This window comes from Gastrolobium bilobum, unplaced genomic scaffold (assembly GCF_033153095.1).
Source record: "Gastrolobium bilobum isolate Gb01-03AN ecotype WA unplaced genomic scaffold, APGP_CSIRO_Gbil_v1 utg829, whole genome shotgun sequence".
Taxonomy (NCBI): domain Eukaryota; kingdom Viridiplantae; phylum Streptophyta; class Magnoliopsida; order Fabales; family Fabaceae; genus Gastrolobium; species Gastrolobium bilobum.
Window position 1 is genome coordinate 558508 of NW_026899533.1, and position 27992 is coordinate 586499.

At 35.5% G+C, this 27992-nt stretch overlaps 4 protein-coding genes and 1 non-coding gene across 6 annotated transcripts; 3 read left to right on the forward strand and 2 right to left on the reverse strand.

The window, feature by feature from the left end:
• Positions 1-1171: 1171 nt before the first annotated feature.
• Positions 1172-4576, forward strand: LOC133291089 (uncharacterized). The gene is made up of 2 exons (XM_061489270.1): positions 1172-1885; positions 3964-4576. Exons 1-2 carry the CDS (start codon positions 1277-1279, stop codon positions 4324-4326), a joined length of 972 nt encoding a protein of 323 aa, XP_061345254.1. The 5' UTR covers positions 1172-1276; the 3' UTR covers positions 4327-4576.
• Positions 4577-4760: 184 nt separating this feature from the next.
• LOC133291090 (uncharacterized) lies at positions 4761-8474 on the reverse strand. Of its 2 annotated transcripts, XM_061489271.1 has the most exons (10): positions 8397-8474; positions 8084-8211; positions 7880-7952; positions 7325-7432; positions 6842-6924; positions 6643-6681; positions 6033-6103; positions 5841-5955; positions 5601-5703; positions 4761-5096 (listed from the first exon to the last, which is right to left on the reverse strand). In XM_061489271.1, exons 1-9 carry the CDS (start codon positions 8440-8442, stop codon positions 5629-5631), a joined length of 738 nt encoding a protein of 245 aa, XP_061345255.1. In that variant the 5' UTR covers positions 8443-8474; the 3' UTR covers positions 4761-5096; positions 5601-5628. The 2 variants fall into 2 exon arrangements, with proteins under 2 accessions (XP_061345255.1, XP_061345256.1); XM_061489272.1 differs by lacking the exon at positions 7325-7432 and having other exon boundaries at positions 4765-5096.
• A 160-nt stretch (positions 8475-8634) lies between these two features.
• LOC133291087 (protein BUNDLE SHEATH DEFECTIVE 2, chloroplastic) lies at positions 8635-11859 on the forward strand. Its single transcript, XM_061489269.1, has 5 exons — positions 8635-8800; positions 8919-9016; positions 9823-9889; positions 10733-10829; positions 11541-11859. Exons 1-5 carry the CDS (start codon positions 8743-8745, stop codon positions 11617-11619), a joined length of 399 nt encoding a protein of 132 aa, XP_061345253.1. The 5' UTR covers positions 8635-8742; the 3' UTR covers positions 11620-11859.
• A 562-nt stretch (positions 11860-12421) lies between these two features.
• On the forward strand, positions 12422-12503 carry TRNAS-GCU (transfer RNA serine (anticodon GCU)). The gene has a single exon. It is a non-coding gene; the product is annotated as a tRNA-Ser (tRNA).
• Positions 12504-12598: 95 nt separating this feature from the next.
• Positions 12599-14085, reverse strand: LOC133291113 (peroxidase 25). The gene is made up of 4 exons (XM_061489308.1): positions 13888-14085; positions 13413-13592; positions 13126-13288; positions 12599-13020 (listed from the first exon to the last, which is right to left on the reverse strand). The coding sequence occupies exons 1-4, from the start codon at positions 14083-14085 to the stop codon at positions 12599-12601; spliced, it is 963 nt and encodes a 320-aa protein (XP_061345292.1).
• Positions 14086-27992: the final 13907 nt, after the last annotated feature.

Genomic DNA, 27992 nt, shown 5'->3' on the forward strand with positions numbered 1-27992 from the left:
GAGAATTTTTGGTAGTTAGAATATTCTCACTTTTATTCTTTATTAAATCAACTTAATTTAGTTAAAAAAAAAAAATCCCCTTTTAGTCCATGTCAACATTTTTAAACTTATATTTTCTAACTTCTTTTTAATTTTTGTTCAACGTAAATTTTTTGATGAAACGAAGATCACATTTTTTGGTAAGAAAACCAAACATGCACGAACTTATAAAATGAATTTTGCGTTTTCATGTGTGTATATTTAGGGAAATATTTTTCTTATGCTGTTGGAGATGAATTATCTTATGTTAGTGAAACAAAACTATAAGAGGGACTCACAAATAATTGAAGAGAGAAAAGATAGAGGTGAGATTCACCTTTGTTATGTGTGTAAGAATTTGATTTATCTCATGTTGAATGAGATAAATATAACCCGTATATTTATAATAACGTAAACTTTGAACAAATAAATAAAACAATATTGATAATAATTCAAAATAATACAAAAAAGTAAATGACACCACACCATTAAAACTTTTAAAATAATTTTCTTAACCTATTATGGACCTAAGATGGAATTTCCGGTGATAGATGAAATTATTATTATTATTATTATTTTGGATTTTAAAATAAGCATTTTTTTTGATAGAAAAATAAGCATTATTTTGAACGCGAAAGAAATTGTCAAAGTATAAAAGAAATCAGAATTATCAAATGGTGGTTAGGTAGCAAATGAGTTAAGTAAGTAAAAAAAAAATTTCAATTTGATCTTTATATGTAATTTCTGGAAGGAGTTTAAATATTTTTATCTTTGATTCGTCCCACATTTTGAATTAATATCATAATTCGCTCAAAGAATCAAAGTTTGTGGGAATACCAAAAAGAGCCAACTCACTTAAAATAGTTAATTAGGATTGAGTTAACTTAAAAAATAAAAAAAATCAGAATTTGGTCTTGTTTAAAATTATACCTTTTAATTCTATGCCACGTAGTTAGTTACAGTTAAATACCTAATTAGTCACTTCTACTCCTCACCTAATAGAATTAAAATCACATTACTCACTAACCAACAAAAACAAAACACTTTACTCACTCAAGCACATTACTCACTTAAATGCATTTATCGCACGTGCATTACTAAGTTAAATACATTTATTCCACCAAACTTCTTTAATTTTGTTGCCAAGAGTTACTCTAGTTTAAGTGCAGTGTTGCTGTTCCCTGAAGGCTGAAGCAGATCCAAATCTCAATTTCATTGAGAGAAGCTGAAGCTTCGATCGTGATCACTGTCCTTTTCCATGGCAAATGCCTGGAAAAGAGATAAACCCACGAGACTAGTCTCTCCAAAGTTGCTGATTTTACTCTTCTCTTCCACTCTCCTCCTCTTGTTCTTCTTCTTCGGATTCCTCAACTCTCGTCCCTCAAACACAAACCCTGGCTTCATCACCGTCAACACCCATCTCTCCTTGAATGCAATTTCCCCTTTCGATTGCTTGAAATCACCGCAGGCCCACCCCGTCGTTGCAAGCACCGTGGAAGGGGTTCGTTACCCGTTTCTCTACTCGCTTTCGGATTTCGGAACCCTACCCGACAAGCCCCACAAGAACATCGTGAGGATGCTCAAAGGGAAACCTTTTCGCAAACCCGACATCTCGGTCACGATTCAGGATGTTTTGGAGAAGGCGAAAAGCGAAGGAAGAGATGGGTTTGTTGTGGATGTGGGTGCCAATGTGGGTATGGCAAGCTTCGCCGCATCTGCTATGGGGTTCCGCGTTTTGGCATTCGAGCCTGTTTTCGAGAATTTGCAGAAGATCTGTGAAGGGATTTACTTCAATAGAGTCGCGGATTTGGTTACTGTGTTTGAAGCCGCAGCATCAGATCGCCTTGGCAACATTACCGTTCACAAGGTGATATTTCTTTTTATAAGTTTCTTTTGTTCTGTGGTTTCGCTATGCTTGAATTGAATTTTGGTTTCTTATAGTTTATGGTGAGTTTATAAATTGCACTATTATGAGGGATTGTGGAAGAAGGCTTGATTAGTTGGATTACTGGATACTAATCTCATTAGCTCAGAAAAAAAATCCTCTAGAGTGCAGAGAGTAAAGTAGAGAAAATTGCAGTTGGGGGGGGGGGGGGGGGGGGGACAGTTTAGATTCTTATAACGTACAAAGCTTGATAATGATAAATCAATTTATGAGAACCATTTCCTTGATTTTCTAGAGTGGTTATCCACTTATGCTTTACACTGTATAAAGGGTGAAGGTGAATCGGCTCAAACTTCTAGTTGGACATTCCAAATTTATTAGATTGCAAAATTTAATGATGAGCTTACATTATATTCCCTTTGCAATATTGACCATGGAATGCCATATGTAAATATAGTTAATGAAAATGTTCTCAGAGTTGCTTCCTGTTTAAGTATAGGACGCAATTAGTGATATTTCAATTCTAGTTTCTTTAGTTTATCTTGGAATAGGTTCCGTATTAGAGAATAACGTAAGTCAAAGCATATTTTTTAAGCTTCTCTGGAAGTTATTAACATGGTAAGTAAGGTAGACCCAGCATGCCATTTGTATGGAGCTATTATTCAGGACATAACTGATCAACTTAATCTAAATCATATTCTACATGAGGCTAATCAATGAACAAATTTATCGGCAAAACATGACCCGAGTGAAGATTTATTGGTTCTTTAGCTTACTGATTGCATCCTCCTCCTCGGTTTTCTCTTTCCTTGTTAACTGAGAATTCTACTCTTATCTTCCTTGGGAGCTATCTTTTCTGTTATCTTCTCTTGTTTACCCAATAAAAGAGATGTTCAGCTTCCCATTTGAATTTCGAAAGATCTGATTCGCTCAGGTAACCATTGGGTTGGATGGAGATGTCAGTTCGGTCTTAGGTTCAGGTGATGGTAATGACTTCCGAATATTCCCCAAAAAATCCCTCAAATTGCTGATTCAAAATTTGTTAGGGCAGGATAATCCTAGCACCTGCCATATTATGAACAATGATTGGATGACACATTAAAAAATGTATTTAAAGAGCCAGCTTGTCTGCTTTAGTTGGATAAAATTGGATGAATGTCTTAACTCATAAGTCTCAATATTCTCCTCTTGAGGTAGCAGCTTGAAATGCGGTCTCCTAAAGTTTCTTATGTATAATTAACGATGGTTGCTTTCTATATCATCTTAAAAACAATGCAAAAGATGGTGTGTGCATTATGGTTGAAAAAATGTTTAATTATTTGGAATAGATGCTACAAAATTCTGTTTTTAGTTTTAGTTCTGATTATATGATGGAGAGCAGGCTTCAAGACCAACACCAATTCAGCCTTAAATATTTTTACAGCCCTAAATATTTTTACAGCCCCAGGACAAAACCAAAAAGCAATTAAAGGCAGTTACTGATTAGTCAGTCATTATTATTAAGGGTGAGCAATTAAAGACGGTTACTGATAGGGGAGGCAGTTGCTAAGTAGTCAGTTATTATTATTAAGGGTGGATTAAGGAGTAGTTTGAGGAGAGATAAGGTGTGGGACTATGTTGTATGTAGAAATAGAAGGGGATAACGTCTCTAGGGCTTCAGTTTGTAGTCTGCTCTGTTTTTCTGCGTCTGCAGGGTCTTGGAGTGATCCTTCAATGCTGGCAGCAACCTTTGCTCTTATGACTTGTTTTACTTTTTCTTTTCTTAATTAAATAAAGTTCCATATTTCTCCTCGGTAAAGAAAAATCTCTCCTATCATTATAGCTGTCAAGTCTTACTCCATGGTTTCATATGAAAGTTTCTGTTTTTAGAAATGAACTAGTTTTGGGGAGGAAATTTAGAATAAGGTCTTCAACTCACTGGTGAGAGTTTGAAACATTAGGCCAAAGCCTCATTGCATCGGACAAGAAAAAAAAGAAAATGGAATCATATATTTTCTGATGCAATTTCTGCTTGTCTTTCCTGTGCTAATCACTTCAATTTGTTTTACTTAATTTACCAGTTGGTTGGTAGGCTGGACAACAGTGCGGTTTCTGCCACAGGTGCAAAGATGGCATTTAAGTCCAATGAAGAGATAGCTTTTCAAGTAAGCACTGTTCCTCTCGATACAGTGATTCCAAAATCAGAGCGTGTGCTTCTACTCAAAATAGATGTTCAGGGCTGGGAATATCATGTTCTTAAAGGAGCATCCAAGTTACTCTCAAGGAAGGGAAGTCAAGCCCCATATCTCATATACGAGGAAGATGAGCGTCTATTGCAGGCCAGTAATAGCAGTGCAAAAGAGATTCGAGACTTCCTCCGAAGTGTGGGTTATCATGATTGTACCCAACATGGCACAGATGCACATTGCACCAAGAAGGATTGATCACAATTTCGGTTTTCAGTTTTGCAGCCCCTTCCTGGAAAACCAAGTCATTGCTAGTTTCCGCGTACACTTTTTCCACTTGACAAACATCATGTGTCAGACAATCCTTGAGCGTTGAACCATCTGATGAATTGATGGCCAACAGCAAGCTGCTTAATAACTTCATGATCATGCAAAAGTATCCATCGATGGAAGTTGGAAAAGCATATGTTCATGGACATGCATTAGCATTACCTTCAATAGGATTCTTGTGTAGATCTGTTCAGGTTTTACTGAGGTTTTGTAAACAAATCTTTAATTTTAGGCATTCGTTAAATATACACGTTTATATTTCCAGTTGCATTGAGACCCATTTATAAAATGTGTATCGGACATACCCTCCCCCCACCCCCAAAAAATAAATAGATCAAGGTTCTCATGTTTGATATTTCATAACAAATATTGAGTTCTAAATTGTACAGGGAATTATATCATTTGTGGAAGCCAACATAGTCCAAATAAATATGGTTGCACATCTTCCAGAATGAAGTAAAATCACTGGCCAAGCTCACAAGAAATAGGATCTGCTATACTAACGTGAACAAGACGACTCAATAATTGAGCTGTTTGTTTAGCTCCAACTTCTTGTCTACCTAAAACAACCGAGAACTGTGCGTGGAAGAGAAACAGGAAGGATTCTTCACCGTCTTACAACAAACTTACAAACAATATTAATCCCAACTTCACAAGCCTCTTTGCAGGGGTCTCAGACTCTGGATTTCTATGCCAAACTGTAAAAACACGTGCATTAAAGGAACTTTAGAATCATTGTATTCTAGGGTATGACGATCAAAAAACCGATTCTGTAGAGACCAAAATGAACATCAGCAAAATATCTGTTAATGAATAACACATCATACATTTATGCAAGGGCTATGTAATTTGTGGCACATCAGGAGAATTTCAGTAGAACTTCTCCAGCTCTCCCACAATTTTCCTTAGACCCACTTATGCTACAAAGGCAAGCATGAAGATTAAGGGGAGTGGACTCAACTTGCACAACTATTCACCCAAGCAAGGACCTCAGAAGAAAAAATAGACATTTACAGTCTAAAGAGGTTGATGCTCAACCTAATAAATTAAAACGGATGCCTAAATGGAAGACAATTGTGCCAATTGCCAAAACAATACTACCTAGCAAGATTGGTATGTCAAACAGGAGCTTGTATTCCGTCTCTGAATTTGGTATATCTTGAAATAATAGAATGATTATAATTCAGGCGGGGGATTGATACCTTAGGCTCTAACCACACAGTTCAGTTCTTATGATTCTTTTGGCCCACTAGTTTTTGAAGGGCCAGCTCTTTCCGCCATAGTGTCATAAAGCTGCTTCCCATTCTGCTTGTCAAAATAAATCACCATGAAACAATTAAATGTTTAAGCTTAACTTCTGCAACTAAAGTAAGAATGAAATTTAATTTCTGAACTGTTTCCTATATGTATATATTGGCTCTAATTGCTTCCAAACTGCTTACAAAGATTATCGGGAAGAAATGAATTTGTCCCTCGGGCTTTGTTTGTGTCTCCTTGAAGTAAACCAAGATAGGGAAGTTTGGCCACCAGAATTCCCAATTAACAAATGTTGAGTACCTGTTGCATATCAATCTGGTTTTTTGTCCTACTGTTGTGAAATTCTAGTCAGTATAGAAACGAAATTGGTTACTTACTTCCAGCGGTTTCTTCCTCCCACGAAAACATTGTCACCTGATTCCTGGAGCTGATCACCTATCTTTACCTCCTAAACCACAATTTTTGTATATAACTCTAATGTGAGCAGCTAAAGATAACAGAATGCTAAACACCTTGGAATGGTAAATACACATCAACATGAAGGACATACACGCACAAATACTATGCAGATGAAGTTATACATTAGGATGGTAACTGAAATTGGATGATGATTTGATATCAATATAAACCATATATAAAGGAACAAACAGTCAAACTGCAGAACTCTAAAACATAGTGTGTTTAGTAATGAAGTTTAGTCTTTTCGCATCAAATTAAATCTATTTAAGAATAAACTCATGCAAAATTTGAAGGCAGAAGAGGCAGAGGAATTGCTACTAAGACATAAATGTTTGAAACGTAATTGTTCTCAGAAATCACTTGAATTAACAATATTCAAATCACTTTCAGCTATAGTAAAACAAATGCAACAACCACAAAAAAAAAAAATGCTGTTCAACAAAGTAAACAATAGACACAAAGTGTAGGAAAGTAAATAATAGTATGTATAGACCACAAAGTTCTTGGAGAGGAAACAAGGGAACAAACCAGAGCCTCATCATCAAAGACGAATCTCACTCTAGTGGTCTGAGGAAATAATAACAGAAAAAGTCAGCTTCTGAAAATGGAATGGAAAATATAATACAGCTTTTTAGCGAAATGAGTGAGAAGTCAGCAGACAAATTAACGTTATAGCCTCTTTGAATTTGCACCTTTCTTTATTAAACTGTTTTCCACAAATAATTACCTGGAACAACAAAAGCAATCCAAGGAGACCAACAGGTACAGCAGGTACCAGATTATCTGTGTAAACCAACCCGCCAGCTATACCTGATAGTACAATTTTGAGAGTCATAATAATTTATAACTTGTGTGAATCTGCTTGTATAAGGAAAGTGTTGAGATATATAGTCTCACATTGGTTGTATGTGCAACTAATGTGGAGTTTATAAGGTCTTGGGCACTCCCACCCTTTGAGCTAGCTTTTGGGGTGGTGTATCCCAAGGTTCTTTACATGATATCAGAGCCTCGTGTTCTGTCGTGGGTTCAAATCTCGCCGCCCCCCACTTTCTTTCCGATGAAATTTCTTTCTTCGCACAGGTAGTTGGGCCTGTGCATTATCCACCCTTCAAGCCCAAAGGGCTCTCGTGTGAGGGGGCGTGTTGAGATATAGCTTAAGCTTTTGGGTTGAATTGGTTATTTACATGGTATCAGAGCCTCGTGTTCTCACCTGGGTTCAAATCTCGCCGCCCCCCACTTTCTTTCCGATGGAATTTCTTTCTTGTCTTGGGCACTCCCACCCTTTGAGCTAGCTTTTGGGGTGGTGTATCCCAAGGTTCTTTACAGAAAGGCAAAAGAGACTAGGTTATCAACAGCCGCAGGTTGTCAGAAGAGTTAGCTAATCTCATTCCTCAAGATTTTGATTCACCTAAGTTTCATAGAACCCAAAACTAAGGCAACAGATAGTCAACATGGATACTTATTTTTCAGATGAGTCAAAGTCAATCCTTTATAAGGTTGTAATAAGCCCAATTAAAGGGCCACTAAACTTTGTAGTTATAAACAGATTATTCAGGACAATCTACATATTATGAATGCAAGTATTATGGAGTATGGCCGTTTTCCGAAGAACAGTAAATACACAATCAGCTCAAATATATAAGGCTATACCATGTCAGTAGTTTCCATGGTTTTAGATACAGCCTATAGTAAGCGTTATCACTTATTTGAAAGCCTAAAATTATGTGGTAACAGACATACAAATAAAGAGAGAATCAGTAACCACCAAGTAGTACAATTGGAATCCTGTAATCTGGTTCAGGAATCACTGTCTCTCTGCTCTTCACCCTCCTTCCAAGCTGCCAACAAAGAAATTCCACAGTTAAAATTCATATTAACTACATGAAAGAGACTTAAAATATATCCGAACCACAAATGTAAGCAAAGATAAATGAAATAGCATAGAGCCACAGAAGGGTGAAGCAGTGACCAGTGAGCTAATAACAAGACGGTTTCCATGGCTTCTAGCTATTTGTCTCCCAGAGAAACTTGGATTACATACAACTTTTCCACAAAATGAAGTCCTGAGAGCACTCAAGTATTCAACCTTTTCCCTCCCTGAAACAAACACATAACAGTAAAAGCCCACACCTAATATCAAAATTTCTCATTAGAAATTACAGTATCCGTTTGTGAAAATATCCACAGCTTATTTGAAAAGGGAAATGAAATTATAACTAAAATTGACACACAACACCAATGAATGAAAGAAACTAGATGAAATTGTATGTAGTTAAGCTTACTTTGGGAGGGAAGAAAGCGGTGTACGGAACACAGAGTGCTCGCCATTTGTTTGTGGTTCACAAAATCTATGTCCTTAATTTTTTGTTGGTGTGGGGAGAGCAAGAGGAATGATTTTACGCTAATGCCCACTATTTTGTGACGTCAAAGTTGTCGTATTCCGAGGTCGTGGAAACATGTCCAAGGGCATTGAAGTAACAAAGCGTAAACTTTACCCACAAATTCGAGGGCCTTATCTGCTCCAACTCGTATTCGTTGAGAACTCACTGAGAAGAGCTCACTCCTTCATTTCCGTTCAGACAAGGCTTAGCTACCCCTTTTGATATTTCGGAATCCCTGTGATTGTGAATGGCGCACTCTCTGTGTTTTGCTCCTATTTGTTCCTTGAAATCATCAAACAGACCTGGTATTCTTAACCCTCTCTCTCTCTCTCTCTCTCTCTCTCTCACTCTCACTATGTTTGTGCCTTCTTGTCTTTGTTGGGTTTTATGTAATTGAATGAGAATTTGTATCAATATGAATAGGGGCAGTCACCTGTAATTCGGTTGCCCGGAAGGCTTTTCCGATGAAAGAAGCATGTCAGATTTCTAAAGTTCGAAACTTTCAGTCTTTGGAGGTTAAGGTGAGATTGATTTTTGTACCCCATATACAAATAAAATGCTTTGTTCTTCAGTTTTTTAAGTCAAAATTGCTGATATGAACTAGTTAACAAACAAGTACCGCGGGATGGTATTGCGTAGACCATTGTAGTTAATCAGTTAGCTTTTTTCACTTCTCAGTTTGTGTCGTTGAACAGAAATGTGGTAACCTTAGGCAATCCTCGTTTTGTTATTTATGACCCTTGAATATTAAATTTAAATGACTAGTAGAAGGAAACTTGTGAGTATTGGACCTTCTTGTTGGAAAGATTCATGAGATTGAGTAATCAATTTCCATCATTTTTAGTAAAAAACATGCAGACATGTCAATTAAAAGTAATGTAAATATCGTCGCAAAGTAGAAACTATTAAAGGGAGAAAAGCACACACTGGGATTTAGATTGATTGTGCCAACTGCAGGGATACCTGGACTTATGCTGGCATGAGGAAAACAGTCTGGTGGATTGTCAGTTAATTTGTTTATGGTTTGTGATATGTGGTTCGTAGGCTGAAGAGTATGCATATCGTAGTATGGCATTGATTAATGTTTTGTGTGGCAACATTTGGAAGCAGTCAGTACTAACAATGAGTTGAGTTCTATGAAAGGATTTGGTGCTTAGTATTATTATAAACTGACGCTTAAGAAGTTGAGTAGATCATTGGCCAATTTAATTTTTCTTAAGAAATAGAATGTGGAACATGTAACTTGAATATGCATTAAATGCAATTAGTTTCTATTGTTTTGTTTGACTATGAATAATTGCACATATCTGGTTTTGATTTAATACAGGCTACAGAAGATAACAGTCAAACCACAAAAGTAAGGTCTATTGTTTGTTCTGATTGTGATGGAAACGGTAAGTGAATTATCACGATCTTTTGTAGTTTTCTTATTCTTTATTCAAAGATAGATTTAAATTAATGATTACCTTCATGTGATATTACATTATTAATAGTTTAGTACAAAAATTATAAGAAAATACCATAGTGATAGACTTCATAATAATTTAGATTGTTCGGTGCTTACTTGCTGTAAGGGCAAATCCCAGTACAAAAAAGCTCCTGGCTTGGTGAGGGTAGGGACGTGGGTTGATCTTACGTAGCCTTATCTTTGCAATTTTGCTAAGAGGTTATTTCAAGACTCGAACCTATGACTGGAAGGCTCATCCTCATTTAATGCTTCTTGTCTTGGATGAGAAATTTTTTACCTTTTCCTAAAAAAATTTATGCCAATCGTGAAGGCAATGTCTTGAAAATCTATTTACCTTTAAACCTTATTAACTTGATTGCTTCCTATTTGAGTTAAGTAGATGTTTTACCAAATACTGATATCACCTTAAAAAATGTAGTCACAAAGTCATGCTGGTTCCAGTGGGAACGTAGTTTATTTATTAGATGCTCAGCCTTTAGTGCTTCATTCTTCGGGAGATAAGCCAATTCGTCAGTCTGGAGATATGTTCACGTATTATCAGTTAGCTATTGCTTATCATGGTTCTCTACTGTGCATTTACATTCAGAATATTGATAATTCTTGAGGATGAGCCATGATTTTTTCAATGCATGCTTGAGGCCTACTGCTTTTGCTACGTTGGTAGCCAATTTCTTGGAGAGCTAGATGATATTTTAAGTTTTTTTTCTTCCCTTTCATTAAAGACATCAGTGTTCAACTCACTGGGTTGTTCTTTTTGCTCAACTGCCAGGTGCAATATCATGTACTCAATGCAAAGGTACTGGAGTTAATTCTGTAGATCACTTCAATGGACAATTTAAAGCTGGTGGATTATGTTGGCTATGCAGGTAACTGCCTCAAAATACCACACTCCTGCCTTTCCCATAATTTTATCCTGTGTGATCATGTGTACTGCGCTATGTTATGTGTTGTATGGTGTATCAGTATGTACTCATATGCATCAATTTCTATCCCTCCCCCCACCTCATAAAAAATGTATCTGCATCAATTTAGTGCTTGCCATCAATGAGTGAATAGAGAATAAATAAACAAAGTTTATCTTAGCTAATAAAGTTCAAGACTGAAGTTTATGTAGACATTTTAGTATTAGCATTAGCTGAATGTGTAAAGGTAATAGAAATTATTTCCCCGGTATATAATGTGTTCAAGTTTAGTAGAGGATCCAATTCAACTGATTGTAATCAATAACTATACTTCCGGGATAGAATGAATAGATTAATGAGGCTCAAATCCTGTCAAAATGCATAGAACAGATAATCTGTAATTGTCGGTATGCATTGTCCTGCATAACTTGTTATTATTACTTTTAGTAGTTGTATGGTTTTGTTGCTTTCCCTGATTATAATACTTGGAAAGTCAGGTGCTAAAAACTCATAATATGTAGTTCAAGTCTCAATATATGAAAAAATAAACACAGCAGAGTCATCTGAAGACTAACCATCACAAATAGGGGTGACCCTTGCCTACTGATTATAATTACCAATCTCTTGTTGGTTTAGCTTCAAGCCAATCCTATCCAACATCTATTTTTCTTGCAGGGGTAAAAGGGATATTTTGTGCGGAACTTGTAATGGGGCTGGCTTTCTTGGTGGATTCATGAGCACATTTGATGATTGAATCCTGAAGATTCCTCGTAGTTAAACAAAGAGAAAAAGAAGTGGGAATCCTCTGTTGGTTTTTTTGCAATGTGTATTTAACAATTCATTCTGCAGTTTGTGGCAATAAGATTTTTGTCTGAATTCATGATTGTTCTATGTTTGATTGTATACCCGCCAGATTGCGTTTAATTGGATTAAGCAATGGTGGAGGAAGTTTGATTAAACAAACACTCTTAATGATTTGCTAATGCTTTTTCAACATGTGAATATTCTTTTACTTAATTGCTATATGTTATTTAATTTGTAAATAGTGAATTAATAATTTTTTTTTAGAAAATTGAATTTGAAGATGTGTTACGAATATGATGATGAAACTGTAAATAGTTTATCGATTGCGTAGTCTACTATCTGTCTCGTCAACCTTATATTTATTCTTATTTGAAATTTTAGCCAAATATAAAATTTATTATAAATTTACACAGTTCAATCATTTTATTAAAAAAAAAAATTTCATAAAATTTGAATAAAATATCTTGGATATTACAAGCATAACATGTCAATTAGTGCCTATTTTAAAATATCAAAAATCAGTTCCAAAGATATAAACCTCATAGGTTAATTGAAATTATATTATTAGTGCTTGTAAAAATTATTTGCCTCATTAAAATCAATTTAAAAGACTAAAAATCCCATAATTTAAACCGTCTTGGCGGAGGAGCTAAATATTAAAAAAAAAAAACCAAAAAAAAAAAAAAAAATAGCTAATGTAGTTGAAATATCGAATGATCTATGATAAATAAACTCCGAAACCTAGCATCCAAGTCGCTTTGGCCGAGTGGTTAAGGCGTGTGCCTGCTAAGTACATGGGGTTTCCCCGCGAGAGTTCGAATCTCTCAGGCGACGAATATGTTTTTTTTATTATATCTATTTGCTTTTTATTTTTTCATACATCAAGTAGCATATGAATATTTGTTATACACGCATCCACAAGCGATGGATCAATTAAAATTGGAACACGCTTTTCTAATCTCTCCTTCATTGCCAGTCTTCACCTCTATACTACTCAACTTAATCATGGCCTTTGGAAACTCAAAATCAAATCTCAACCCCAGTAACCCTCTAATGTTCCCAGCATAGTTTTGCACCACAAGTCGTGTAGCAGAATCTTCCCACAGCCTCTGGTCTGATTCCAGAACACCATTACCATCACGTACATTCTTGAAGATACTAACATCAAATTTGGCTGGACTATCTTTGTCCAAAGCCACCCTTCTCAATCCATCTCCATTTTTTGGACAAAGTGCTTGAAGTTGGGCTAAGAAAGCTAGGTTTATAGAGGGATCAGCATTGCCAGAGGTGGTGAAATTGTATAGACGATAACTGAAGAACCGGCAATCTGTTTGGCCTATGGTATGTGCACCTGAAGACACACACAATTGTGACATACATAAATTATTGTACACCATATAAAAGTAGCACAAACATGTGAGTAACATATGCATTAAATACTTGAAAGAAAGCATACCAACTAATGTGACAAGATCATGATCATCCAAACTTTTGGCAGCAAATTTTTGCCTCTGGACAGAAACTGGGTCGAGGGGTGAAGGCAAGTTCGAGGCTTGGGATGATAAAGAAATCCTCCCATCTCTTCTTCCTGTGGGTACTGACCAACTTGGGCCATCACTCTGCCATTTTCACAAGTGTTAATTTTATCAATTCATTCAAAAAGACCATGTGTGTGTGTGTGTGTGTGTTTTTGCTAGAATGTGTTTCAAAAAGCATAGCGTTAGAGATTATTTATTTTAATACCAAATCAACAGCATCACGTGCTGCCAATGCTAGAATATCAGCACATGAGACAACTCCAGGGCATATGGCCTCTATTTGTGATTTTGCATCATCAATCACTTCAAAACCTCTTAGACCAAGGTTTGGCAATGCATTCCTCTCAGCAGAAGAGCCTCCAATCAAAATTGAACCATCGCATCCCTGTGGAATATATTGTCAAATGACTTGTCAATTGTATCTTAAAATAAAGGGATTAATGTTTCTCGTAAGACATAATTTTATCTATGGTACACATAAAAATATGTGAGACTCATCTGGATGTGGGGTCATGTGAAGAGAATAGAGAAAAAGAAAAGGATGGATCTCACGCACTTTTATATATGTTATGTGTAGGAAATAAAATTATCTCTTACAACATGAAAAACATTAATCTTTAAGATAAATTATATATGTATGGCTTTATGTGAGTGAAGGATTTGAGGTTGAGGTAGCTTACCTGGACAAAACAATCATGGAAATGAAGCCTGAGCAGGCCAGGAGCAATGGTTGGATCTTTGTTGAAGTGGGATACTACGGTGGACCGTACTATGGCCTCAGCATTTGGACATGAGGTAGAATAAAACCCAGTTTTCAGTTGGGCTTCTGCTGCCAAAGTCATCACCATAATCACTAGGGAGCCCAACACTGCATCCATTTCGTACCAACAATGCAAGCAGAAACTAGTATCCTACCAACTTCAAACTGGGCATTTGATGGTTTTCTCTATCACTTCCTTGCAGAATTTGTAGCACTGATTGTCACTTATATAAGGGTTTGTCTCTTGGCAAAAGTGTATCTTACGAGATATGATTGAGCTTTTCTTAATTATTTTATTCGGACGGTTAATAAGGTTTTGGGCTATTAGTCTATGACATTTTGATAAAGAGGAGAATATGCGGAGAAATTAAAAGATGGTTTTCCATTTTATGTTTTCTAAAGTTCATACTAAGGTGGATTTCACATTTTAGATTGCATTGTGGACAGCTCTTTCCATTACTCTCTTCTTATCTTTGATGCCTCTGCTTTATTCCTTAACGCGTTTCTGCCTTTTCTGTATATTATTTTTGCCCTGTAGTGCTCATCTTTTTGCTTTACTTGTTTTTCATTTTGTTCACATTAGCTTTTGGTTCCTGCACTATGATTTTAACTTTTGAATATAATTAACAGGGATAAGTTATTTTACATATTTTTTTTTTACTTATCTTTGCTTATCATTCTTCAATATCGTTATATTATAATCTCAATAAAAGAGAGAAATAATAAAGATAATTAACATTCTAATCTAATGATATTGGAAAGTGGTAGATAAGAGGAAAAAAATAAGTAAAATAATATATCCCATTTAATAGATCCCATAATATATGACCACTGTTTAGTTTTGAATATAATTAATAGATCCTATAATTTATATTAAGGGTTCTTGCACTATATAACTTTATTTTTTCTCTTAACATGATGATTACGGGAAAAGTTCCTATTCAAAGGTGCAAAACTGTTGAGATATCCAAGTGTGATGAGTCCCACATTGGTTGGTAATGAGCTAAGTGAAGAGTATATAAGTGAAAGAATCCATGAACCCAATGTTGGGTTTGCTCTTTTACTAAAGCCCAAATGGGTTATTAGTATGAGAAGAGCCCAAGGAACCTAGAGCCCAATGAGCTAGGGTTTCTTGGAATCCATATAAATAGTACCTCTTAAATCATCAGCCTCCAAGGTCTTTTTTGTGAGAAAGAGGCAAGCTCAGAATCTAATCAGTGCCCACACGCTTCCCCTTCCTCCTCGAGAAATAGTTTGGAAGATACGCCACAGTCCAGCTTCAAGGAGGTTGTTCGTGCTGCGGCACTGAGGTGTATATGAATCTAAGATTTCCTACAATTGGTATCAGAGCCTTGGCTGTACATTGGTATGTGAATCTAGTTTCACTATTCATGTAATTAGTTTTGCTTATTGAAATGTGGCACCTAGGGTTCTAGGATTATGGTATGAATCTAGCATGTGTATTTTATAATTCATTTTCATAAAAGTATAAATTTTAATCGGTAAAAATGCTTTAATCCATGGTTAGGGTCTCTTGTGTATTTCTCGATTTGTAACAAGGAGGCTAATCTCATATGATTAGGTTTCCTCCTTGCTGTTTTTGTTTATTTTTGGAATTTCTGTATATTTTTTTCAATATTTTGTAAAAGTTCAAGATCGAGAAATCGCGAGGAAGATGCGCAGTCAGCACTATCGGAGACTTTTCGAGGACTTACCGATCTCGGAATGGGGCGATCTATATATGGTTGGAAAGAGGACGGAAAGACGAACGTCACGGTGGGTGGATCGCCGCCATCGGAGACCACACGCTTCCCCACGCGCCTTCACAATAGTCTAAGAGTGGCCGCCACTCTCCGGCAAAGAATGAGAGAGTGAGGGAGCGTCCGGCCACCTTTTTGGGTGGTTCCGGCGGCGGTGCACTCGTATCTATGTGGCAGTCCTTCCCCTGGAGTTTCGGTCTGATTTGACTTCGGGTGACGGCGTGGCAGACCTGACGGCTAGGGTTCCTCTTTCACGTCCTAGGGTTTCTCGCCAAAGGATTGGGTCTTTGGGCTTTTGGGCCCGTGGAAACCCTAAAGGGGCTTGAGACAGATACTATGGGCTAGGAGAAAGTTGAATTCCAAAGTTGTAACATTTTTTTTATTTTCTTTAAAATAGGAATGTCATGGATTAAAGTAATTAGATTTTATTATTTAATGCTTTTATTGATTGGTATAAATTATATGATTGATAACATGCTTTATTGCGATAACATGCCATATAGAATAAGTGGTGCCATATTGTTGCATAATTTGTATGATTGCATGAGCATAATAGCTATTATGTCTTCAGCGACTAGTATGATAGTTATTATGGGATTATTTTGATTTTAAATTATCCTAAGAAATTAATTAATAATTATTATGATTTTTATTAAAAATCTAGATTAATAATTGAATTAATTAATTTTGGATAATTAACATCAAGACAAATAATCGTTATGGAAATTATTTTGATTTCAAATTATCCTCATAAATAATAATTATTATGATTGTTGCAATCTAGATTAATAATTAAGTCAGCTATTTAGATGATTTAAATCTAGAAAAATAATTAGAGAAAATTTTCTAAGAGAATTCTTTTATTTTGCGAGTAATTTGTGGGTTTTCTGAAATGGTCATGGAATAACACACGCTGCATACAACCTTCATGTATCATGATTGTTTGGAGCACAAGCTGACGTAAAGTGACCGGATTTCAGGACCTTAATGCTTTCAAAATTATGTTAAGCTTAGTGCACGTTTATCGGCGCTCTTACTTATATAGTTTTTGAAATCGAACAAAGGATACTCTCAATTAAATAATTCTTGGAAATTAGAAAATGTTGCTTATGTTGAATGGAAGGAGATTTAAATTAAGAGATTAATTTAACCTTCAAGCGTATTATAGGACCATTAATAAAATAATCATGTGAAGCCCCATCGAATAAGCATTATTGGATTTTATTAGATTGGACTTAAATATCTATGGGAGGAGATTTAAATTAAGAAATTAATTTAACCTCCAGGCGCATTGTGGGCCTATCAATAAAATAATCATGTGAGGCCCCAACGGATAAGCATGATTGGATTTTATTGGGCCTTAATAATTTCAAAATTTTAATAAAGTATTGTACGGCCCATCGTCAATAATACTAAGTTATTAAAGATAATTTTGAAATTAAACAATGAATTCGACATGGCTTATGAAAATTCTCAAACAAAAATGTTGAATGGGTGAAGGTTTTAAAAATTAATTAATTTTAAAACCTGCGGGCTCCATTTGTGGGTTTATTAGTGAAATGGTTATCGCTGAAGCCCCATCGGATAAGGATAATTAGATTTCACTAGATTAAATCTTAATAATTTCAAAATTTTAGTAAAGTATTGTACGGCCCATCGTCGGCAATGCTTAGACAATGGTTAATTACATTCAATTTTGGTAAAATTGTTAACCCTCCCATCGAGGCTCTGGTAATGGCACTGAAGGCCCAAATAACAATTTTGGTTTTTACAAGTGACTTGCCCATCGTAAGCCTTGTAAAGATAAACTGAAGGATTGTTAACAATAAACAAGAGTAGTTATGAGAATCTACTCGCACTTCGTTTGTTTATTGCATTATTTGTTTGTAATTGTGTGCTTTATATGTTTTTCAGAAAATATCTTAGAAATGATTTTGAGTCGAAAACCTCTAGATGGTACCAACTATGAATAAGTGAAAAGCAAATTTTTTGATATTGTTCTAAAACATGGAAGCTAAAATTTGTTCTGACAATGCGAGGGCCATAGCAACCTACAGAGGATGCGTCTAAGGAAACTAAGATGCATTTCACAGATTTGGAAAGGGCAGATATGGTAGTTCGCTGCTATATTATTGTCAGTCTTTCCAAATACTTGCAGAAGCAAGTGTACATGATTAAGAGTGGAGTGAAAATGCTTCAGACTCTTAATGACATATTTGCTGCGTCTAGCAGCTCTGCTAGACAGAATGCAGTCGGTGCAAGTTTTTGCTAAGAGTCTTGTTAAATCCAAAGGGAAACCCAAGGGTGGTAACAAGAACAAAATGACTTGGCTATCAGTTGTCAAACCAGTTGCTATGAAGAAGCCGCAAGGCAAGTTCTTCAAGTGCAGACTAAAGGGACACTGACAGAAAAATTGACCAGAGGTGATGAAAACAACCAGACATAGGCATATCAAGGCCTGATCAGTGAATGAATTATTGATTCAGGAATCACTGATTATGTTTGTTACTCTTTGTAGTAGTTCAAACATGGCATACCTGTCAGCAATGGACATAGATATTTTAAGCTTGAAAATGGAAACTTGTGTCTGCATTTGCAGTAGGACAAGTTATTTATACGACTATGGTTTTGAGTGACTGTTTATTTGTTCCGGATTTCAAGAGGAATTCAATTTTTGTTAGTTGTTTTGGTTAAAACATGGTTTGACAATGCAATTGATTCCTCAGTTACATTTCGAAGTTCATCTTCGTCTTGTTTTGTTCTGGTACATTGTTTAAATAGTCTTTATTACCTATGTCCTATACCCTTTTTAAATTTGTTATGTTGAATGGAAAGGATGATGAACAAGAACTTTCACCAAAGAAATAAAAGTTTCAAATGAAACATAACTTTGGCCTTTGTGATTGAGTCATATTATCTCAAGTAGGAAACATATTTTAGTTAAAAGAGGGACTGAAAGTTCAATAATCTTTTAACTAACAGCTACATGTTAGTCCTATTTGGAAGGTAAAATGGCCAAGCAATCCTACAAGGGCCAAAAAGGTTTGCGCAACTATTCAACTGGAACTGGTACATACTAATGTATGTGGACCAATTAGCGTTCAGACCAGAAGAGGTGATGAGTACTTCATTATATGAATGTTTACTCTGGATTTAGACAGATGAACCAAGTGCGCCATAAGTCTAAAGCTTTTGGAAATTCCAAGAGGTTTAGTCTGAGGCAGAAAAGCATGTAGGTGTTCAAATCAAAAACACTTTGGTCTGACTAAAGTGTTGGCTACCTGTCTGGTAAGTTCAGGTCTTACCTGATTTAAGAGGGGATAGTTTTTGTAACTGTAAACTCTAAGAACGCATTAGTTGAATGAAGTTGCAGTATGCAAAAATCAAACATTTCTAGACTTGGTGAAGATCATGTTCAGTTATTCATCTTTGCCAATGTTGTTCAAGGGAGATGCCTAAGAGAAGGAAATCTATCTTCTTAACTTGGTTCCGTCAAAATTTGTTGTAAAGACACCTAAAGAATTATGGAAGGGGTGCAAGCCCAGATCAAACCATATTCGGATTTAGGGTGCTACGGCACACGTCCTACAACAGCAGTCAAATGAGATGAAATCTTGTATGGAAGAGTGCATATCTTTTGGCTACCCTAAGAGAACTAGGGATGATTTCTTATTTAGTCTTAAGGACAAGATAATCTAAGTGAGCACTCACATGATTTTCTTAAAGGAGGACTAGATAAGAAATTATAAGCTCTTAAGTTAGGTTATTCTTGATGAGATTTATCTCAGATCAAGAATTTCCAGAATCTCTAGAAGCTTCATCCACTGTTCCCTTGATTGTTCAAGAGGGGATAGTTATATCTCTAAGTGAACAAACAAGAGAACCATGATTGGAAATTCAACATGATAATATATAAGTGAAACTAGTAGAAATATTAGTATCACATGTAAAGGAACAATATCAAGGATAAGCGGATCCTCAAGAAATTGAAGATCCATCATTTGACCCACTCTTTGTTTTACCTATAAATACACAAGGTCTAGTGCAGTGCATTCGTAGTGGGAGAGAACCCTGTTAACTCTCATGTTGTTTCTTGTTAAGTGACATTGATCCTCCTAGTTACGATAATACACTAGAAGATGTTGTTGATCAAGTGTTGCTCAGGCTATGAACAATGAGATGAAATACTTGTATTTCAACTCCGTTCGGTCCTAGTAAAGACACCAAGATGGGTAAAACCCACAAGGTGCATGTGGACATAAAAGACAAAGAGAGGATGGACAGAAAGGTGAAAACCTTCAAAGCTAGCTTGGAGGCATTTTTTGCCAGACGCCATGCTTGAGTCTATCCAGATTCTCTTAGTTGCTATAAGTCTCAATTATGAGATTTCATTTTGGGAGTTGGATGTCAGGATATCTACATACAACAACCAAAAGGGTTTATAACAAATGAGTAGGAACACACGATATGCAAGTTGTGAAAGTCTATTTCATAGACTTAAGCAAGCATCCAGGTCTTGAAACATCAGTTTTGATCAGGTTATCAAAATTTTGATTTTGAGAGAACCTTGATGAATGATGTGTATTTGTATGTAAAGGATACAACGGAAGATAGTAGCTTTTCTGGTACTTTATGTAGATGATATGCTCCTTATTAGAAACAATGTGGAGGTAATATCAAGCATAAAGAGTTGGCTAAGTTAGTGTTTTGGTATGGAAGTACTGGGGAAGCCAATTATATTCTTGGTATAAAACTCTTATGAGGCCGGAAGAATAAGTTGTTGGCATCACCTCAGACTACTTACATTGACAAAACTCTTGCCAAAATTCAACATGAGAATTCTAAGAAAAGAATTATAATTCTCAGATGTGGAATTCATCTTCCTAAGGAGTGACCAAAGACTTCTAAGAAGGAAGAATGCATGAGCAAGATATCTTATGCTTTGGCAAAGGTAGACTCACGCATATCATGTTGGGCGTTAAACCAGACATCTGTCACGTAGTGGGAGTAGTGAGATAGTACCATTTTGAACCTAGAGGAATACTAGATTATTGTTAAGCATGTACTCAAGTATCTTTGGAGAACGAGAGATTATATGCTAGTATATTCTAGTGGGAGTCTTGAAAAGCTGAGTTTTCAAAAATTTAGTTATTTCAAGTGGATATTGACTCAAGAAAATCAACCTCGAGCTATGAGTTTTTCACTAAACTCAGATAGCATTAGAGGTAGATCTTGCAGACCCAGTTACTAAGAGTTTGCCTGAACTTGTGTTCGAGAGGCATGTTACTTCTTTGGGTCTTAGGAGGATCCCAGACTTGCATTAAGCAAGTGGGAGTTATTGGTTTTATTATGCTCTTGGAGTAAGACGATGAAACAATAAAATCATTTTCTGAATTTCATAAATAATGTTTTATTTATTTATTTTGCGCACTAATTACAAACATAAAGGTCCAGATCAAATTGTGGAGTATATGATCATATGGATATGTTCATGGAGGACATGGTCATAGTATCTCACAATTGATGAATGGAGTCATAGCCGTTAAATAAAGTTGGGCACTTTATTCAGGCTGCAATATTTTATGAAATGATTTTGTCCGAATCATTGTAAAATATTGGTGTGAATTAACATTCACATTGAAAGGATCAAGGAGAGATTTGATTAAGGTTGTTTTTCTGTCATAAGGTATCAAATCTCCAGTTAACTATAGTTATGTGATTGCTCTTAATCCTGAGTTTATTATAAATAGGTAATCAAATAGTTTTCATTCTTTGATTTACCAACGGGTGAGGTTCGATCTATTGACGGCCAATAACTCGGTATTTTGGGAGTGATATTATTTGATTATCGGTATTTATGAGATAAACAACATGGAATTTGTAGGATATGTCCCCTTGATATGTTTCGGTACTTGGATATTAAAGACACTGGCCAGTGCATGTAATCCATGAGAGAAACTATCATAGTCAAGGGAATAAATAATTGATTGAGTTACAGAAAACTTGTCAATCAATTATAGACATTCTACAAAGGGGCGATGCATATTCATGTTATAAGTGTTGTTAATCTTGGAGTTCAAGTTCGGGCTTTTAGTGGAGTAGCACCGAATTAGATAATCATTCGTTGATTATCAGGAGGCTTGATTAATAACAGATGGTAGATCCCCAAGCTAGCTTGAGACAAGGGATGGGGTAATTTTCGGATAGATGATGACTTATGGGTTACATGATCTTGGGTTTTACGACTCAAGTTTGTAACCAAAAGAGCAAGTGAGAGATTGTTGGGTTTGCTCTTTTACTAAAGCCCAAATGGGTTATTAGTATGAGAAGAGCCCAAGGAACCTAGAGCCCAATGAGCTAGGGTTTCTTGGAACCCATATAAATAGTACCTCTTAAGTCATCAGCCTCCAAGGTCTTTTTTGTGAGAAAGAGGCAAGCTCAGAATCTAATCAGTGCCCACACGCTTCCCCTCCTCGAGAAATAGTTTGGAAGATATGCCACAGTCCAGCTTCAAGGAGGTTGTTCGTGTTGCGGCGCTGACGTGAGCTGTTCGTGAAGAGGAATCCTACAAGGGAACATTCTACACGAGACTTGCGCACCGAGAGGTAATTATGAAACAAGGATGATTCGGTAAGCATACCAATGTACTAGGTCTTAAACTGCTTCCGCATAAATCTAAGATTTCCTACACCCAATGCCTTAAGGTTTTGGGTTGAGACATGGTGTCGGATCCACTTGCTACGGTTGGTGTAGCCTTAGCTCATTGGTGGTGGTTCCCCGCCACGGGCTTCCCCTGGACCTGCTTGACATTGGAGTTTGAGGGAACGAATTTCCCCACTCTGGTATCAGAGCCGGATTGGGCTCGAGCTAGCCTAGTGATTGGCTAGGAGGCGGGTCGAGTACTTTGCGCTTCGGGTACTCGGTTGAGGGGGAGCATACCAATGGTGGGTTTCACACTTGAGGGGGAGATTGTTGAGATATCCAAGTGTGATGAGTCCCACATTGGTTGGTAATGAGCTAAGTGAAGAGTATATAAGTGAAAGGACCCATGAACCCAATGCCTTAAGGTTTTGGGTTGAGACATGGTGTCAGATCCACTTGCTACGGTTGGTGTAGCCTTAGCTCATTGGTGGTGGTTCCCCGCCACGGGCTTCCCCTGGACCTGCTTGACATTGGAGTTTGAGGGAACGAATTTCCCCACAAAAACGAACAAGAAAATGTGACGACCGTTTGGGAACTGTTAGTATATGGATGTTCTAGAGACAATTTTTTAATTAGATTAGGACATATGTGGACCTTTGTATTGTCGCGAATAAATAAAAGTACTATTTATCCTGTTTCATATTTTGTCTCAATATTACTGTTAATATTTTATGAGTAATTGGATAAACCCCTTGGGATAAAATAAGTATCTCTTGAGTAGTATTTGTGATGAGATCACGATCATGAGGATTCAAGGATACTAGATATTTATTCCTAATTTTATGTTCCTAGTCTAGAAACACTGAGAATGGGGATCAGCGATCTTGGGTAAGACTAGCACGACTTATCTACTTGTATTCGGATACAAGGTAAAGACCTCATGAGCTACAGATATGGAGATGTCTTAGCTAAAGTCGTGGGTAGATCTATAAGGGTATAGCTCGCACTGAACAGACCCACAAAAGAGACTCTATAAGGAAATCTCACAGAGAGTATCATTAGAGTAGTCTCTTTATATTTGGGTATGTCTTTCCTTAGACCAGAAGTTATTACCTAGACTGTGTTCTAGAAGGCATGCTTTGACTGTATACCTCGTCTGCTTGAAACATCGAGACTCATAGGTATACTGTTGGGCTTGTCCTGAAAAAGCACAGGGCTAGAGTGATAAGCTGAAGGAATTCGTCAAATCTCTGTGAGAAATTAGGTTATCTGTAAATCGGAGAAATCGGGATGACATTTACAGGGACTCGGGAATCTATGCATAGTAAAAGAGATCATGAGATGATCTGCCTTTAGAGTCAGTAAATTGAAGATTCCCTATTTCGAATAAAGCTTACCCTAAACCGCAAGGGTTGATACGTTTCCTTACCCTAGGTTTTATGGGAAGGTAACCGAGATGAAAGGAAATACATACGACAACCAAATATGTGTAATAGGATGATTATGTCATTAACCTAACTAGCTCTGGGGCAACAAAGCATTGCTAGTGCTCTATGTTGTCATTAGATGAGTTGTGGGCTTATTGGGCTCAAGCCCATTTATGTCAGTGGCTATGTTGAGCCTAATGGGTCACACACTAACACCTTATTGTCATGACAATATAGCATTAAGGGTATTGGGCCTAATAATGGTTATTAGCCCAAGAAGAAGTTTGGAAGCCCACCAAAAGGGAAAAATGGCGCATGGTTAGTTAATGGGCTTGGATGGTCCAAGACATTACTAATTAATTTAATTAGTTAAATTAATTATCAAATGTTTAAATTTTGAATTTTGAATTTGAAATTTGAATTTTGAATTTTGAATTTGAATTTTGAAATTTAAAATTTAAAATTTGAAATTTGAAATTTTGAAATTTGAAATTTGAATTTTGAATTTTGAATTTTGAATTTTGAATCTGAATTTTGAATTTGAAATTTGAATTTGAATTTGAAATTTGAATTTGAATTTAAAATTTAAATATTTGAACGTTTGAATTCGAATTTGAATTGGCTATGAAAAGTTGTTTCATAACAAAAGGATAAGATAAGATCTTGTTGGAACAAATCCCAAATATCAAGAGGAAATCGTTGAGAATCTTCTAGTGAGGATATAGGGCGCTGATTTTGGCATCTGATGATGGTCATAGGATCAACCAAATGAGCTCCAGTCAGATTTGGTTTGTTGAGAGAATAAGTGAGACAGTTGGTTCAAGTTTGAATGCATCTGCTCAACGTATCTGGACTGTTATGAGGCCAAGTGGGGCGCACCATATGGCTAGCCATATGATGGTTATTGCGTCAGATTCTTGTTGAGATATTCACTTGATATCATGAGGATGTGAGAGGAGGTTGTTGACAAGATTTGAATTTTGCAACAACTCCACTCACCCCCTAGTGTGCGCTACATAGGGCTTTATTTAAGTGAAGAAAATCTGATTTTAATTAATCAATTCTCTCATCTCCTTGTGGGTTCCTTTTGTCAGATTTTTCTTAAGAGAGTTTTGAAATAACCTAACCTTTTTCAAAGTAAAACCTTGCGCCACTTTTGTGTCTATTCTTGCTGAATATTCACTCTTCTAAACACCTTGACCTAGCCTCCTCCTTCACACATTGGACGCATAGCTTGCCTCCATTGGTGTTTTCGTTGGTAGCCTTGAAGAAGAGTTCTTCCGTCTTGACAAAGGGTGGTGTGGATCAACATTAGAGGGCTTGCATCTTCAAGCCTCATCTTGATCATTCTCAAGTTTTGAAAAGCAAACAAGGTAACATTCATGCCCTAAAGCATGTTTCTTGATATGGTATGTGTTATTCCGCTCGAAAAATTTTGTTTTTCCCTCTCACATGCCTCGACCTTCAAGGTCAGTATCTTTCAGAAACAAACCAAGTCTATACTCGTATAAATATAATAAAGTTTTATATAACATTTTTGTAGTATTAGTGTCACTATTCTCTCCTTCTCGTGTGTCTATACTAGTAATAAACTAATAATATACTTCTAATTCTTCTTGATGGTACTTGAGTCCTCAAATTAGGGAGAACTATAGTGAGAGAGAGAGGAATTCCTTAACATTAAGCTAATTCTTGGAAGTATTTTTTACTTTTATACTAATAAATATTATAAAAGAAATCATACCTAACAATTTTCAAACAATGCAATTTATACTTTGGTAGGATTTAGGCAAATAAATATTGGCATTTCCTTGTTAATTTTAAACTCAAATATTGCCAAGTGTTACAAGTTCAGTAGAATCAGGACAATCTTTTCTTTTTCATTAATTTTTGTGTAAAATGATAATATAATTTATGTGTGTAAAGGTATCATGATAATTTATTATCTATACTACGTATTTCTAATGGTTCTCCACATTGATGCATAGTTTGTATTCTTCTATAATTATCATTATTAATTATTCATTTAATAAATTAAAATAAATACATAAAAAAAGGAAACTCGAACATTTCTCATTATTATTTATTTTGTATATTAAAAAAATACAAAATATGAACTTACAGGCACAGTCTATCACATATACTAGTATACCAATCGTTGTAATTTTGGTTGAGTCTAAATCGGTAGATAATTTAATTCAAACATTTCACTATAACACTTTTGAAACATAAAAAAAGTTTAGATATTATATGTAGGGGAAAATATTTTCATTTAGCGGAATTTTTTTTTTCTTCATAATCATATAAAAGTCAATAAATTTCATTGTAAACAGAAGAAAGAAAGAAAGAAAAATAAATCAAACTCACTCATTTTTATATAAATATGACAAAAAAAATATCTACATGAAAAACAAAAATATTTTTCCTATATATAAATACATGTACACTTCCAACTTTTAGTAGTTCATATTTGCTACTAGATTGTTTTTGATAAAAAATTATTTTAAAAAATTAACTAATCCAAACACGCAGCAATACAATATTATTATGAGTAGAATCCAAAAACGTGGGTTCCTTGTGTTAGACATAAATTAAAGCTTTCAAAAGTACACCAAAACAAATAATCGAAGTAACTTCATGTAATAAGAGTATAATTACAGATAAGAGAGGAAGCAAGAAAAGAGTGTTAGAGAGAAAGAAGAGGAGGAGGAAGGGTTACTGAAACATTTCATGCCCTCTTTTCTAGGCCCACTTGGCTATTTATATCTCATAGTTTATTGTAATTTGACTTATCAAGTAATTAAAAAAAAAAACAGTAAACAGTAAACAGAATTAACAATTCTTATGGATCCCCATAATGAAAGCCTTTGAAATGGGCAGGCCTTCTCCTCAGTCTTTTGTTGCTGATCTCATTGGCAATTGGACTTAAACATGCAGATTGAACCATTACAGTACATTCAGAAGAAGCTCTGATTTGTATTCTAAAAAAAACAAAAAACAAAAAAGCTCTGATTTATGTTGAATTGAAATATAGGATTGTAGGTCAACCCTAAAATAGAATAAAAAAAATTAAAGAAGCATGTGAGGTACACAAATGGCAACAATGAAGATAAAAGATGTATCCGATAGCGAAGCTTTCGCTAGAGTAGAGTGTGAAAAAGATAAGGAACACTGTGTACCGTCCTCCATGATAGAATTAGGGTTAAGATTTATTGATCTTAAAAAATATTAAGAAAAACAAATATGAGTATTTAATTTTAATAAGTGTTCCCACGCCTTCCTAATACCTTTTTTGTTGTACCAAAAAACAAATAATACCTTTTTTTTCTTCTTGAAGGACATTGGTACGGGGTGTATTGGATTGAGATTTTAAAAAAATTTAATAAATTTTTTTCGAAAAAAAAAATTCATCGGTATTCAATTAAGATTTTAAAGGATTGAAAAAATCACGGGATATTCGCTTAGGATTTTAAAAGATTATTTTAGAGTACATTCAAATCCAGTGGTATTCAATCACGATTTTAAATAAAGAAAAAATAATCTTGTGGCATTAAAAAATCTAACGCTTTTAGTGAATTTTCTATTGGTATGGATTTCGTGAGATTTTTAATGAGAAATATAAATATGATGTCTCTCTCATAATTTCACCCTAACCCTTAATATTTCTTAGATTTCTCCATTACAGTGTCTTCTTCTTCCTTTGGCAGGTCGACTCACTCGAAACAAGGTTCCGCCATAGGAACTTCGTCAAAGCTCAAATATAACAGATTTTTTTACCTATTTTCATCACAAAACAACTCAAAAACAACAACACGACAATATTCTAATCTAATTCATCTCAAAAATAGTAGATTTGGAGCAGGGATCGCGATATTTCTTGGCACAAAAAGATATGCTTTTGTATTAAAAATAAAATGAAACAGTGGAAAAATAACAGGGGAACAAAAACTCCCCAAACCAATTTTCGTTTTACATCATGAAACAATATCACTTTAAAGAAAGATTGAAACTTTCATAATATGAACCCAATTTTTCTGAACAATACTTTCATGAACGAAATTCCTTCGCTATAGGAAACGATTTCAACCAATTTTTGTGTCAATAGCTCACTAAAAACATGTTTTTTTAAAAGCGCAAAGGTTTTAATGTATCGATTGAAAATAATTTGAGAAATTTTTTAAACTTTTATGTAACAA

Bases quoted from the DNA above. Each gene is read 5' to 3' on its own strand.
- LOC133291089 (XM_061489270.1), top strand. From the start codon at position 1,277: ATGGCAAATGCCTGGAAAAGAGATAAACCCACGAGACTAGTCTCTCCA. The intron at 1,886-3,963 runs GTGATATTTCTT...TTAATTTACCAG, and splicing joins GCAACATTACCGTTCACAAG to TTGGTTGGTAGGCTGGACAA.
- LOC133291090 (XM_061489271.1), bottom strand. From the start codon at position 8,442: ATGGCGAGCACTCTGTGTTCCGTACACCGCTTTCTTCCCTCCCAAA. The intron at 8,212-8,396 runs GTAAGCTTAACT...TGTTTGTTTCAG, and splicing joins CCGCTTTCTTCCCTCCCAAA to GGAGGGAAAAGGTTGAATAC. The intron at 5,956-6,032 runs GTAAGTAACCAA...GATATGCAACAG, and splicing joins GGAGGAAGAAACCGCTGGAA to GTACTCAACATTTGTTAATT.
- LOC133291087 (XM_061489269.1), top strand. From the start codon at position 8,743: ATGGCGCACTCTCTGTGTTTTGCTCCTATTTGTTCCTTGAAATCATCA. The intron at 9,890-10,732 runs GTAAGTGAATTA...CTCAACTGCCAG, and splicing joins TTCTGATTGTGATGGAAACG to GTGCAATATCATGTACTCAA. The intron at 10,830-11,540 runs GTAACTGCCTCA...TTTTTCTTGCAG, and splicing joins GGATTATGTTGGCTATGCAG to GGGTAAAAGGGATATTTTGT.
- LOC133291113 (XM_061489308.1), bottom strand. From the start codon at position 14,085: ATGGATGCAGTGTTGGGCTCCCTAGTGATTATGGTGATGACTTTGGCA. The intron at 13,593-13,887 runs GTAAGCTACCTC...TATATTCCACAG, and splicing joins TCCATGATTGTTTTGTCCAG to GGATGCGATGGTTCAATTTT. The intron at 13,289-13,412 runs GTATTAAAATAA...TGAAAATGGCAG, and splicing joins CACGTGATGCTGTTGATTTG to AGTGATGGCCCAAGTTGGTC.